The sequence below is a fragment of the Leptonotus elevatus genome, chromosome 1, assembly GCF_054856555.1.
Source record: "Leptonotus elevatus isolate MCC_2025b chromosome 1, RoL_Lele_1.0, whole genome shotgun sequence".
NCBI lineage: Eukaryota > Metazoa > Chordata > Actinopteri > Syngnathiformes > Syngnathidae > Leptonotus > Leptonotus elevatus.
Window position 1 is genome coordinate 14,734,107 of NC_141239.1, and position 15,136 is coordinate 14,749,242.

The 15,136-nt window shown below is 41.0% G+C and overlaps 1 protein-coding gene across 1 annotated transcript; it reads right to left on the bottom strand.

Moving 5' to 3' along the window:
* Nucleotides 1–9,991: 9,991 nt before the first annotated feature.
* On the bottom strand, nt 9,992–14,020 carry LOC147181000 (uncharacterized). Its single transcript, XM_086076050.1, has 2 exons — nt 13,592–14,020; nt 9,992–11,640 (listed from the first exon to the last, which is right to left on the bottom strand). Exons 1-2 carry the CDS (start codon nt 13,707–13,709, stop codon nt 10,460–10,462), a joined length of 1,299 nt encoding a protein of 432 aa, XP_085932176.1. The 5' UTR covers nt 13,710–14,020; the 3' UTR covers nt 9,992–10,459.
* Nucleotides 14,021–15,136: the final 1,116 nt, after the last annotated feature.

Below are 15,136 nucleotides of genomic sequence, written 5' to 3' on the forward strand. Positions count from 1 at the left end.
TGGGATCCCGTCGGAGGAGCTGGCTGAAGTGGCTGGGGAGAGGAAAGTCTGGGCTTCCCTGCTAAAGCCTTTGCCCCGCGACCCGACCCCGGATAAGCGGAATTGAAGACGGAACGGAACGGAACAGAAGATAATTTAAAAAAATGTAGTTATGTTTATTTTCAAATATTTTTTCTTTCCTTCTTTTCTTTTTTTTCTGGGGACCCCATTGAAGAGTCCTCGAATGTGGACCTCTTAAAACTTCACTGTTGGATTTGTAAGGCCATGTTACTTTTAAACATGTCTCTTGCTTACACATTCAACTAAGACATAACAAATTGATGTTAATCTATGTTTATTCACCTTTTTAAAAAAAAGATCGATAAGAGAATCGATAAAGAATCAAATTGTTAAGCAGAATCAAAATCGGAATCGTAAAAATCTTATCAATTCCCATCCCTAGCCTCCTCGCCTGTGCCGCGGCAGCCTCTTCACCTGTGCCGCTGCAACCTCTGGCCTCCTCGCCTGTGCCGCTGCAGCTCCAGGTGTCTTCGCCTGTGCCGCTGCAGTCCCAGGTCTCCTCACCTCTGCAGCCTCTGGCCTCCTCGCATTTGCCGCTGCAGCCCCAGGTCTCTTGGCCTGTGTCGCTGCAGACCCAGGTCTCCTCGCCTGCTGCAGCCCGTCCTCTGCTCCTGGTCCGGCGGAACAAGCCCAGTGGCCATCCTCTACTCCTCATCAGGTGGCGCAAGCCATGCAGCCGTATGCTGCTCCTGCTGCGCACGACCCTCTGTCGTCTTCTGGTCCTGGTCTGGCAGCGACCGACCTGCCGGCTGCGAACAACCTGCCGCCATCTTCTGTTCCTAGCCCGGTGGCGCGTGACCCGCCACCGTCTTCTACTCCTGGTCCGGCAACGCACGACTCGCTGCCACCTTCTGGTTCTCGTCCGGCGGCACACGCCACGCTGCCGCCTTCTAGTTCTCATCCGGTGGCGCACGACCCGCTGCCGCCTTCTATTCCTTGTCTGGGGGCGCACGACACACGAAGCCCTGTGGCCGTCCCAGTCAACAACGAGCCAGGTAGTATCGTGTTGCTCCTGAAAGTAGTGACAAATTGATTTTCATGTCAATACACTGTAGTTTGCTGCAACTGGCCGTGTATTTAAACGCTTGCTAATACAGCCTATGCACGCCATCGGAGCTAAAAAATAAGATAAAAATAGCAACACTGATGCGACCGTGAGGCTGCTTCTTAATTCAGTAGCATTCGTTGTCATTGCCATGTCATTGATTGATTATCTAACTAATATAGTAATTAGTAAAGCCCATTGGCTGTTGCCACTGAACAACACCGTCGGCCAACGCAATAACAACCTGATCCTCAAACTGATGACATAGCGTATATCTAGTACGTTGCCAATTCCGAGAAATATTTTTTTTCTGTCTTCACCACCCCAAAGAAGTAGAAGGGGGAGGGGAGAGATTAAACAGACAAAGGGTGTAGTGTGAAGAGGAAGTAAGGGCTTTATTTCCAAGACAATGCAAGCACAGCACACACAACACCAACCCACCTCTTCATGCTGGCAATGTCTCATGGTAATCATAAGCCAAGCCGAACGAATTTCGATGACAAAAACAGGCAAAACATAGTTAAAATGTAAGAATTGCCGTGACGGCGTTTACACGCGCTTTTCCATTTTTCAAGATGGCTGGCACGTTGCCACACGAGATCACGTGTCGAAATGCTTCATGGCACCTCATTTACTCATCACCACCATAATAGAGGCTTGTAGTGAAATACTGTTAGAATTATTAACATTGTTTTTCTGTTTTACATATATATTCTTCAAAGTGTTTTTGATTTGAGTTAGATAAATACAACTGTGGTAGAATGTGGTCTGTTTTCCCCCTAAGGAAGTGAGGTGTCGGAATCCACAAGGCAGGACAAGATCAAAGGGGGGGCACAGTCTCTTCCTCGGGGGCTGTGCTCTGTGTGGAGTTTTATGGGGGGCCTGGTGCAGGGAGAAGGGGGGGCCAAGTGGCCCACATCCTTTTAGGAAGTGTTTAAGATAAGAAGAGGGGGTGTGCTGAATTGTTGTGACAGGAAATATCACATGTTGAGAAGAGACCAAATGGTACTCTCTTTGTCAATGACAGGGGGAGGGAACGATTTCGGTATATATGCATGCATGAACTTTGAGAAGAACACATTTGTGGGTGAGCTGCGATGATTAAGCAGTAGCTCCAAGTGGCTTTCAGAATCTGAAATAAAGCTGGCAAACTTGGATACAGATTTCAACTTTGAATTTATTTGAACACGCAGAAATCAAAGGAATGATTTCCAACAATTGGTGACCCCGACGCTGAAAGGAGGTAAGAGGATTTCGAGCTGCAGTGATTGATGAACGAATGGAACTTCTAGGCGCCTAAATAATTAATTACAGTAAGTGGAGACGTTGATCCACGTAGAGAAGTTCTGTCTGTTTGAAATCGTTGCAACTTGTTTTCGTCTGCTAATTTGTGTAAATTTGTACATGAGATCTGTTTGAACAAGTTGTAGTTTGATGTCGTTCTAAAAAATTCTGCGACATTGAACTATAAACACGTACGTGAGGTGGTGCATTTTGTACAGCAAGGTGCAGGCCTGGATTGCGCATGTTTTGACAGGAAGAAGCAGCGTTTTATTAATTTGTTTGTTTTGTTTTTGCGCTGTGAAGGATTCGATGGACTATGGTAGTTATTTTTTGAATATAAGGATAAAGAGGTTACGGGGTTTCGTGGATATTTGAAGATCCATTGGTAAATCTGAAGATCATAGTAGACGCGCCTGCCCTTGGCAGTTTGGTTGGTTCAGGATTGTTCTTTCAGGTAGTACATGTCGCCTGTATAAGACGTCCATATTCACGTAATAAGTTATTTTAAAAGTGCGCGCGCTGTTGAAATTGAACAGTTGGGGGAGTCAGGTCGATTGCAACGGACATTGGGTTTTTAAACGTTGTATTTGCGATCGCTAGATTACGTGTGATTTTGTTTTCGTTTTGCGCTGAACGGGCGCCTTGCATGTAATATGCAGTAAAAGAGAGACAGTTTTGACACTGCGGAATTGGATGACACTGCTGTCTGTTGGAAACGATAGGTCACGTGATTCATTGTGTATTCGTTGTCTGTGTACGTTATATGTTGTGCTGTGCGTTCTGTGTGTTTTGTGAGCTTCTGTGTTGATTACCCTATTTGAACTATCATATTGTAAAGTGAGACGTCACTGCATTGATAAATATTAATACTAAATGCGTGAAGTAGAAACCGAAAGTAAAAATAGCCTATAAACAAAATGGAGGCGATTTCGACCCGGATACAGAATGGTTTGTCCTGCATGCGCTTCCGGTTCAGCGGAAAAATGAAAGCGTCGATGAACAATGAAAAAACGAACTGTGGATCGTTTGTATAAAAAGCTTTCGTTGGACAAAATGGTATGTCAGACTTTTGTATTTTCTTTGTTGGTATTGAAAAAGGCTGAATTTGATGCTAAAATGACTCCAGCATTTCTGGAGCAGTTTACGGGTGGTTTGTTCGAAGTTAACCCGTTTACTGAAATCACCGTATGGAACTGCGGTTTAAATGCTATAAGATTTGTGGACAACGAATTGATAGAATAACACCGTTTATTATTATAATGACTAAAGAGTGTGTGCGTATGCATTTGAGTGAGGGGTAGAGAAGTACGACGAAATTGTAGACATGTGGATCAAATGATGAGGAATGCTAGAATGTTGGCGATGGGCAGTTCGGTTAAAATTGCTAGAGGAGCGTTGGTAAAAGCGGGTGCTAAGGATGTGGCTAATTGTGATGCTAACATTGTTGCACCTCTGGCAAGCAGCGGGCCGCTCGTGGCTGTTTTGTCTGATGTTGTTAACCCGTTTACAGGCTCACCGTACAAGCCTGCGGCTCAGATGCTGCAGGATTTGCAGGCACCGATGTTGACGGTAAATAGCGGTAATCTTGATGTGGATTGGCACAGTGGTAATGATAAAAATTCTGGACCGCTTCGGTCTACGTTACAGGCCGCGGCTGACGGCTTGGCAGCTGGCGTAACCGCCTCTGTGACACGATTGGAGACTCTCTTGAACGAAATTTTGGAAATGAGGGAGAGTCCGAAAGTGAAATTGGACAAAGCATGTGCTTTTAAATTGGACCTAGCTTCTAAAAAAAAGGTGGGGGCTGCTCTGTTGGGGGTGTATTGGAAGTGTTTGGATATTGGGAGGTTTTGTTTGATTTTCTTCAATATTCTTAACTGTAAGTTGGTTTGGGGTGAGTTTAGACTGGTGAGATGATGGCAGATGGAATAAAGTAATGAAAAGGAATGTGGTAAAGTGGGTTTTGCGATGTTGAGGGATGCTAAATGAAGAAATTTTCTCTCCTCCTCTGTATGGAAAAGAGGGGGTTTGAGTGTGAGTGGGGGATTAGTCATGTGTCCTCGTATTGTGAGTTTTTCTCTTTCATAGGTAAGAGAAGGATGGTAAAACAAAATAAGTAACAGTTTTTTAAGGCTGTTGCTAAGTTCTTGTAGAAAAATATTAATTTAGTGTTTTTATTTTTTAGTGTCTACAATTGACAGTCTTTTATACTATACTATTTTTGATAAAGACGAGCCAGGTTAACTTTTTCTTTTTTGGGCGATTGCAACAAAAGGAATAATGATGAGATAATAGCATTTTGTATTGAGCTTTGTTGAGTTAAACTAATTATCCCTATATCCGTACAGCTGTGGCTGGATTTAGGATAGTTGAATGAGAAGTTATAAATGTTTTTGTAGTCAACATAATGATTATGATGTTTAATATTTGTTTTTTTTTTCTGAGTGTGTCATTTCAGAAACTGATGCTTAAGTTCCAAAGCGGATGGGGTTTGATGACTATCTGCAAACGGGATGCGCCCAGCTCTACGGATACGTTGTATTTGCAAGTATTTCTAGTGGCTGTTTTGAGGGGCATTCTAAAAAGAACAAGTTTGAAATATTTTTAAGGAAACGGGAAGTGAAATATCTTGCTATAATCCCACATCCTCAATCTGGCATTTTTAATGCATTGCATCAACGAGTGTGCATTTTTTGGTCAGGTGAGCTCTCAGAAAGACTATGTGTCATCGAGTCCGCCATTGCAGACAGCAATTTCCAACGTTTGGATGTACGTGACAAAGAGTCAAAGAGCTTCGCGCCGCAGCACAGTCATTCTCCTCCCGTGCCGACAGACAATCATAATGCTCAAATTCCTCAATGCCCAGTGACTGTGTACACGTCTCATTCCAGTGACTTCTCCCCTATGGCTGTTTTGCATCCAGAGGAAATCTAAATGCCTGCTCTGAACATTGCTGCCACAGCAGCCGCCCTGCTGGCCAGGACTGAACATTGACAACAGCTGCCGTCCTGCCTTTTGCTGGGGGACTGGACTGAGAAAGTTGGTGGTCGGAATGAGATGTGATCCTTGTTCAGTAAAATGCTGCACGGAGTATGCGGGGCATTTTTAATGTGTTGAGTGGGGAACTGTGATCTATAGCAAGGTATTTCAGGAAATTGAACACGACATATGTGAATTTGGAATGAGGGATTGGAAAAAAAATTAATTTCAATCTTAGTTCCTCTATTTTATTGTTGAGAAGGGCCTACTAAATGTCTGCCTATTTTCTTGGGATAATCAGTTTCTGAATTGGTACAATGGGAATTTAACTAATACGATACGATATACTTTTGTTTTCCCTGTGGGGAAATTTTTTCTGGGCTCCGTCCAGCTGCAGTTAAAGTTAAATACGAAGTGCAGCATTAAGTAGAAGTCTTCCCAGAAGTCTTCACAGTAGTATATGTTATAAATATGTATTATCTAAGTATATGTTCTATGGACATAATATTGAAACTTACATCTTATCATACTGAGATATTGTTATTCAACAAATAACTGATAATTTGATGATTCATTTTCGATTATTATTTTTTTCTCACAGCACTGGGATTTATAAATCCCAGAGATATTTTTTGTGCTGTGTTTTTACGAGCCCCACTAATCTGTAGAAGAGGTGGGGTTGATTAGTAGTTTCTGAATCATTTTTAGTTTGCTTAAATCTAGTGGTATTGTTTTTCATGTCTCCAAAGTTTTCACATTTAGTGTTTTAGTTTTTATCTGATTGTGCTAATTATTTGCAGTGTCCTGCGGCTATCTCGGTTGCCTCACAATCTGATTTTGAGAGTTGTGAATTTTACGACGTCTTTTGCGGGGGCTGTGGTCTGGCAGTCCTTCTTTATGAGCTAACGGGGTTTTTTTGATGTGTCTTCCTTTGAAGTGCAATGCGTGTTTGTAAAGATCTGTAGATCTTTGCCAAAATGAGGGAGGAATGAACAGAAGGACAGTTCATGTTTAAGATATTAACCAATGTAGATGAATTAGAAAATTCAATACAAAATTAAAAGGTTGTGGGTTAGAAAATTAAAAACAAACTTAAAAACAAAATTAAAAAGGTTGTGGGGTATCGGCCTGCACTCCAATTGACAGGGTGAGTTTGAATGGGATAATTCACAGTTTGAGTTTGGAGAAATATACAGGGAACAAAACAAGAGCGGAAGAAAGGTAAGTTTGAAGCAAGCGAGGACAATAATGCATATTCGCGCCGAATGAAGGTAATTATATTATATTATATCTTTTATCTCAGAAAAATGTAATGTTTGGAGCCCAGTGTTTGCAAAAGAGTATATATGATATGAATATATGTGATCTTTTTCCAGGATGTCACGATTCGATCGGTCGTGAGATTCTGGGAAGAGAATATATGATATGCTAGTAAAATGATTCCTTTCAGGATGGTGAAAGGCACAGTCATGCAAATTTAGAACAGTAAATGTCGAGGTAAAAAAATTACCTACAATTATATGAAATCTATTTGAAAATTAAATATTTACGAGCTTTGTCTGTTGTATTAATGAATGAGCGAATGTCATTCAACTCAATCAAAGGCTGGGCTCTGTTTCAATGTCACAAAAATAGATATTTTCCTGTTCCAACAGTGCAGTACCTACGGATCTTAATCAAATAACATTTACTAATCCCAACTAACAAAAACTATCAGGGTTTGTCCTCCAAATAAAATTTATGTGAGTTTATGAGAGACTAAATGAAAATTTTCTGCACTCAGGAGAACGGCCCCAGGGGGGACGGAGAGGAAATCTTGTGCAGTTCGCTGCACAGAAAGGAGGATGAAGACGACATTCCACATCTGGTCTACAAGGCTGCCGGAGACGTGCCAGGCTCAGTTATCTTATCAACTGATGATCATCAATCTCATCACCTCCAACTGGGAAAACAACGTCAGCTGATGTCCCGATGTCCAATTCCGGAGCTGGCGTTTGAGGACATCATTCAATCTTATTGTACGAGGATCAAGAGCAAGTGCCTTTTCTTGGGCAATCATTCCTTGAACAGTCACATTTTGGGCAGAATAATCCCAGGTGGCAAATCGAAGAATTTGGGTAGTCTACCCCAAATTCTTAAAAGAAGAGACGAACTATTGCGACACTCTTTTCATTCAAAAAAGACCTTCAACGAGCTTCATCACAAGATGGCTGAGAGAAGAGAAAACATCTACAAAAGCTGTGACATCACGACACTTCTTTCAATGTTAATCTGATTTGGTATTTTCCTTTAAAAACAATGTCTTAAGGTGTTGAACTATAGAATAGTTCAAATGAGGGAATGTTAGAATTATTAACATTGTTTTTCTGTTTTACATATATATTCTTCAAAGTGTTTTTGATTTGAGTTAGATAAATACAACTGTGGTAGAATGTGGTCTGTTTTCCCCCTAAGGAAGTGAGGTGTCGGAATCCACAAGGCAGGACAAGATCAAAGGGGGGGCACAGTCTCTTCCTCGGGGGCTGTGCTCTGTGTGGAGTTTTATGGGGGGCCTGGTGCAGGGAGAAGGGGGGGCCAAGTGGCCCACATCCTTTTAGGAAGTGTTTAAGATAAGAAGAGGGGGTGTGCTGAATTGTTGTGACAGGAAATATCACATGTTGAGAAGAGACCAAATGGTACTCTCTTTGTCAATGACAGGGGGAGGGAACGATTTCGGTATCTATGCATGCATGAACTTTGAGAAGAACACATTTGTGGGTGAGCTGCGATGATTAAGCAGTAGCTCCAAGTGGCTTTCAGAATCTGAAATAAAGCTGGCAAACTTGGATACAGATTTCAACTTTGAATTTATTTGAACACGCAGAAATCAAAGGAATGATTTCCAACAATACAAACATGAATATTTTGAACGGTAGAAAGCAGTTCAAGTGAGAGTAAAAATTGTACAAACCTGCTGCGTATAGCACAACTCGAGGCTGCAAGCAAACATCGCCCAGCAGTTGTAGATGTTGCTCTTACTTCTTACTTCTTTTAGTCCAGAAAGTTCCTCCTCGTACTTTGAAGTCGGTCTTGCACACATTTATTTCCAACAGATAAGGCCAACAATTTAAATTCGAGCTTGATCTTAACTTGACGACGTGCTGTGTGCTTCTCTTTGTTAGCGGCTAGCGAGCTAAATTAAGCCGAGAAGCACCAACGTGAACCGTGATGGGTTTATCCGGAAACACGGGCCGTCTTCGGATTCTCGTTTCTTGAAAGTAGTGATGCACGTCCTGCGTGGGAATTCTAGTCCATTCAGCACTAAATCGTAAAGAACGATTTAGCGGAGGGCATACGGTAACATACCACGTGTTGCACGTTGGTTGGCGCAGTGCTGGGGGTGCGAGTGTTGGAACACGGCCGTCAGTAACCGGAAACGACGCTGATGTGAGAAACCCGGAAATCCGTGGCATCTACCCTATATTCAAACTCCTCTCTGCTGGAACTGAAGCAACCTGTGTTGTCACCTCCGCTAACATGTGAGATACATGACGCGTAGCAATATTTCACCTTCAGATTGAATTTAGCATTAGTTGTCAGCAAAATGGAGTCCATCAGTGATGGACTGACATCTGACAGAATGCCCACCTTTGCATAACCCAATTAAGCCAGTTACTTACACCTCAACAGCGTTTCACTGGAATGCAGCATATTGCTCTAGATGTACAGATACTGTACAGTAAGATGCCAAGCCCCTGTTGAGGCAAAGGTTGAACAAGCAAATTTTGGGAGACATTTGCTGATAATAGACAAAATACAACAGATGAAAGAATTGGATCATGGATAGAATACGTACGTGAAATCCAAACTAGATGAACAGATAGATATTTGGACATATACTTTATTCTACATGTAAAGGAAATTACATAAACATCCACTGTGCATTATATTCCAATTTCCTAGTCAACAACATTACAATGCACAGACCATTGCGCAGGATAATCTTTCAGATGTATCCGACAATCAAAGGTGAGAAAAGTACAGAGTACAAATATGGACACTTTTGTTTAAAAAAAGATCGACGTGCTGACTCAACTCCTGTTGTTAAGCCAAAGCTTTAAAAAAAATGTTTTAATAATAATAATAATAAAAATAATAATGTAAATTACAGTATATATAAATACTCATTTTGATAAACTGGAACAACCAAAAATGTATGCACAAATGTTTGCTTTTATGAATTAAAAAAAAAATAATGACTGGACGTGCTGTCAAAACATGTCCCCCGCCTCAATAGGTGGGTTTCCATCCACCGATTTTTATTTGAATTTTCAAGAATTGCGGAAAAAAAAAACTAAATGCAAATGCCAGACATTCGAAAAGAGGACCAAAATTCGCAAAAAAGTTTTTACGCTTGGAAGGGGTGGTTTTTAAAGCGTATCGAAAAAAGGAAAATGCGCGTTTTGGCGATGGAAAAAGGTTTAGCGAATAAGCGACAAGACCGGAAAAACGTCGCACGTTTTGACCGATACTACGTGACACGCACGCTTGTAGTCACAATAACTGGCAGATAAAGTAAGATATGTTTGGGGAAACGAAGAAACACGATTCTTTTTATAATTAATTCAAGAAAAAAAACATGAATGCAATTTTAGATGGCTTTATTAACATCAGCTCTCAATGTAACGACACACTTCACTTACATTCGTTCAGTCCGTCAAAACCAACATTCCCACCTGGAACTCCCCATTGTCCCAAAGTTCCGTCACGGCAACGTCATCTCGTGACGCATATTCGCAAAGGCAGAGCAGATGGAAGGGCTCCGGGTGGCGTAGTGGTTACCGTCACTTGCCTTTAGTGTAGGTTGGCGTGGGTTCGCTTCCCCACCTGGGAGACCATGTTGGTATGTGTGCGTGTTTGTGTGAGTGCAAAAATAAATAAAATAATATTAATAAAAAAGGGCAGATGGAAACAGGCATAAGACGCATGTCTGTTTTGCGCATTTTCACAAAAATTTCGAAACATTTGGATGGAAATCTGACTAATGATCCCCAAACACAACCTGTTTCTTCCACCCCCCTGCGGTTTGATTATCCACTGCACTTCTCAGCATCAAGCTTGCGTTCCTGCAGCAGCTGCTGGTGAATTAACATTTTTCTCCCTCGTGCTTCTTCTTCTGTATCTCGTTAATTGTATCTTTTTCGCAAAGCCTTCACCCCAAACCAAGCAGGGAAAAGGTTTGCCCCGTGTGTGTATTTGCTTGTGTACGGTTAAATTTGGCTTTTGAGCAAAACTTTTGCCACACACTGAGCATGCAAAAGGTTTCTCTCCAGTGTGTATTCTGGTGTGCCTTGCCAAACAAGACTTTGCAGCGAAGCTTTTACTACAAATTGAGCATCTAAAAGGTTTCTCTCCCGTGTGTGTTTTTGTATGCCTTGTCAAACTCGTCTTGACAGAGAAGCTTTGACCACAAACTAAGCATGCAAAAGATTTCTCTCCAGTGTGTACTCTTGTGTGTTTTCTCAAAGTGCCCTTTTCCGAGAAACATTTACCACAAACTGAGCAGACAAAGCTTTTTTCTCCTGTGTGTGTTCTTGTGTGTTTTATCAAGGTACCCTTTTCGGTGAATCTTTTCCCACAAATTGAGCACACGAATGGTTTCTCTCCAGTGTGTGTTCTTGTGTGTCTTGTTAAGCTTGCCTTTACAGAGAAGCTTTCGCTGCAAAATGAGCAGGCAAAAGGTTTCTCCCCAGTGTGCGTTCTCGTGTGTACTGTCAAAGTGCCTCTTTCAGTGAAGCTTTGACCACAAACCGTGCAGGTAAACGGTTTGTCCCCAAAGTGTTTTCTCATGTGAACGTTCAAATTCCCCTTGGAACAAAATGTCTTCCCACACTGAGCACACTGCCAGCATTTGTTGTCAGTGTGACATGTCATACCACCTTCAGACTGTCCATCATCCTCATCATCATCAGGGAAGTGTGATGATGTGTCATCACTACGTGTTGGCCCACAGTGGTCTGCATCATCTTCTGTTGTCATGCATTGATTTGAGCTGCTGTTCGGAGGCTCTGCCCCTTCACTCTTCAAAGGGGCAAAGGTCAATGGCGATTTGTTGATATCCACGTCGTCCTCTTCACCTTTAACATGGAGGGCCTCTGGTTCATCTTCTTCTTTAACAAGGACGGTCTCTCGCTCCTCTTCCTCTTTAAAGTGGGGATGCTCTTCCTCCTCCACTTTAATGTGAGGGGACCCTGGTCCCTGTTGCTCCGAACGAAGATATTTTTCATCTACGTCTGCAAAAACAAAAACACACAATTGGTTTAGTAAAGTCAAATCTCAAGGAGTGATTTTGATGCTGTGTATTAATTGTTTCTACAATCCAATGGAAAATGAATTGAACTATCATGAAGCCTCATTTGAGTATATGTTCCAGAAAGATTGCGGCAAAAGATGTAAGGTGCAGCACGACCTATGTAATACAATTATTAGACCTATGATTATGTATATTAAAAAATTATGTTGACGTGATATGCAAAAAATAAATTCCATTACTGAAATTAACATCTTTGGCGCCCCTCCATAGGATTTTACTAAACGTTATTTAACGTTTTTGGCAGTAAAAGAGTTAATGGTGTTTTTTTTAATGAATTAATTATTAGTTCACCACTAGATGGCGATAAATCCTACAATGGCAATAAATCCTACAAATAAATCAGACAGACGGCTCGTAGGCTCTTAAAATAGGGTATGGGCACTATGTATAACAAGTGGACAGTATGTACCCTCTTTTTCTTTCGTCTTAAAGAAAAATCTTTTTTTTCTTTCATCTTTCAATCTCTTTGCATTTCAATCATATTTACAACTGAAATGTTCTTCCACAGCCTTTAAACTGGTGATTTGTGCCGATTACTGCAACACATGTAGACATTTTGCAGCCAAATTTGTATGCCGAGATACGTTTCTTGGGAGTCCCAAGATGGCGGCTTCAAAAGTCTCTGCCATGGCCCATCCATGGCCCGCAATGGCATCGTTAGACCTATTTTAGGGGGCTCAAGCCTACCTAAAATGTTCTTAAGCCCTCCCTAAATGATTTATTTGTGTATTTTATATATATATATAATTCCAAAAAACTTAAATATATAGTATAAAGAGAGCGAAATGAACAAAATTTTCAGGCACAAAACCCTTAATATTCATGTAAATATAATCATAAATCTGTTGGTTTCCCTTTACTTCCAAGTGTAAGGTCGTCCACGCCTCTCGTGTGTCATTATCCAATCCATTCCCCTTAATCATGTCGAAAATGTCCTTATTAGTAATAATCCAGTCCATGTTTTCACTGCGTCGTCGACTGCGACCATGCTTGCAGTTGAACGTGCCTCTGTCAGCCAAGTGTTCCAAATATGTTGACTGCAAGCAGCATTGAGGAAAATAACGTGACAGATGGACTGTAATTAATAACTTATGCGATCAGAAATCAATTGATTTCCTTCACTTCAACTGTACTGTAAATAGCGAGAGCCCTTGCCATGTTTTGTTATCCAAATCTAATCCATTCCACTTGAACTTCCTTATTACTGATAATCTATATCTATCAACGCTTTCCTGGTTGTTTGCTTGCTCCTAACCTGCCATATTAGCGTCCATTGTCTATCACGGCCAAGAAAGGGAGTCATGATGGATATAAGGAAGGAAGTTTCTGAAGAAGAAAGTAAGTCTTCATATCACTGTCTGCTGGTAGTAACAATTAGTTAGCTGTGGCCACGGCCCAGCGAACTAATTAAAATATCATTCACTTATGGTTGTCGTCAGTGATTGATGATAATAATATAACTGACAATACTAATCGTCCACCCATGTTGAATTGTAGGAAACAGGACGGATGAGTAGAGAGAGCAAGTGTGGAGCGACACCTACTCGAGTTCCGTTTACAGGAAGAAAAAAATAATAATTTGTGAAGCAGACAGTGAGAGTCTACAAAGCTTAACGTTTTCGCCTGGCTATTAGAGCACACGATTGCACACGAATTGTGCATCACACACGTTCTTCTGCTCGCTGCTAGTGCTATATACGGCTCTGGTGCTCGTTGGACTTCCCCACCCATATGGCAACATGCAGTCATTGCAGTGCACTCTGGGTAATCCGAAAAGGTGAGAATATGAACATTCCACTCAAATATAAACGCTTGAATAGTTTTAAAACTAAACCGTAGATACGTTACGAAACAATAAAGTGTGTACAAACCAGCCTTGAGTAGCACAACTGGAGGGTTCTTGAAAACAGCGTCTCGTAGTTGACGTTTGCTCTCTTCTTTGGTCCCACAAAATTCCTCGTCGTATTCTGCTGTCGATATTGTACACATTTGCACACAGTAATCCCAACTCGTTCACACGTGATCTCTGTTTAGGATGTGTCGCTAACAAACGAGTCTATAATCTAATCTCCCTTTGTTAGCGGCTAGCGAGCTATGCTAAACTAACTCGGGAAGTTTCAGCGGTCACTGAGACGATTATCCGGACACGAATACTTAATGAGTGAGTAACGATGGGCGCACAGAGTCGAAGCTTCAATCCATTTAATACTAATTCGGGAAGAAATATTTAACGGAGCGCGTTTGATTTGCACAAAACCTGCAAAGAAGTGCAGTCGATCTTCTTCTTGTTATTGTTGTGTTTTTTTTTTTTTTGTCGGTTGGCACATAACGTTTAGGTGCATTACCGCCGTCTACTGGTATAAAGTCAATTAGGAGTCTATTACTATTATTACACTTAATAAAATGTTTTTCCTTAACCTCTTTTTTTGTAATCATCTCGGTCCAGGAGCTTCAAATACTATAATGTGCCAATATACTGTAGTCACTAATTTGGCTAATTGTCATATTCATATAAAAAGTACAATATACTGTCCATTTATATGAAATGAAACATGTTGTGCCGTGGCCCCTGGCACTCTCTAAATCAAATGTCTTGACTAATAAATAAGCACAATGCAAATGACACTTAAAACACAATCACATTCCATAACAACACATATAATACACATATCAAATTAAAAATGTTAGGCCCGCTATTTGACATCCTAACAGCTGAAGATAAAAACTGCCCCTAAAACAGGAGTTCAGAGCCTGAATATCGTCTAGGCGTCTGAAAATTTCTGAAATCCTCCTAAAATATAAGACCTTTCCTCCTGTAATGAGTATTGATGATCAATGTCCTATATCCTAAATCTTTAGCAAGTTTTTTTTCCATTTGACCTTGGTAAGGTGCTTATGATCTTGTGTTGTGATCTTCCCAAACCCAACAGTATACTGTAGATCCAATCAGAATGCTGCTATCATTGACCTGTAGAAATTAAAGTCGTAGAGGACATGTTTCTTGAGACAAAATAGTTATAATCTTTGCTCTGCTTTTTTCTTTTTTTGCTAGTAAAGCTGACACCATGAAAGGGAGTCAAAAATCTGAATGACCAAAAAATGTAAAATTACAATTTCAACTGGCTCCGAATCCTGACACCATTTTGACAATTATTTTACCTCATCCCTGTAAACATCCTTGTTTTTGTGTGCAATGAGTCCAATTACAGTATTATCCCAATTTAATAATACTATTGGTATATGTACACAGACTATAAAGTAGTGGACTGAGACAACAACCCTGTGGGGCACCAATGTTGTAAACTGTGGTAGATGAGAAAATATTCCCAATTCGTTGTTTTATTATCAAACAGTCACGCAGCCACATGCAGATAGAATTGCACAAGCCAATGTCCTTCAGGTTAGACACAAGTCTA

Bases quoted from the DNA above. Each gene is read 5' to 3' on its own strand.
- LOC147181000 (XM_086076050.1), bottom strand. From the start codon at position 13,709: ATGTGTACAATATCGACAGCAGAATACGACGAGGAATTTTGTGGGACC. The intron at 11,641-13,591 runs GTTTGTACACAC...TTGTTTTTGCAG, and splicing joins AGTTGTGCTACTCAAGGCTG to ACGTAGATGAAAAATATCTT.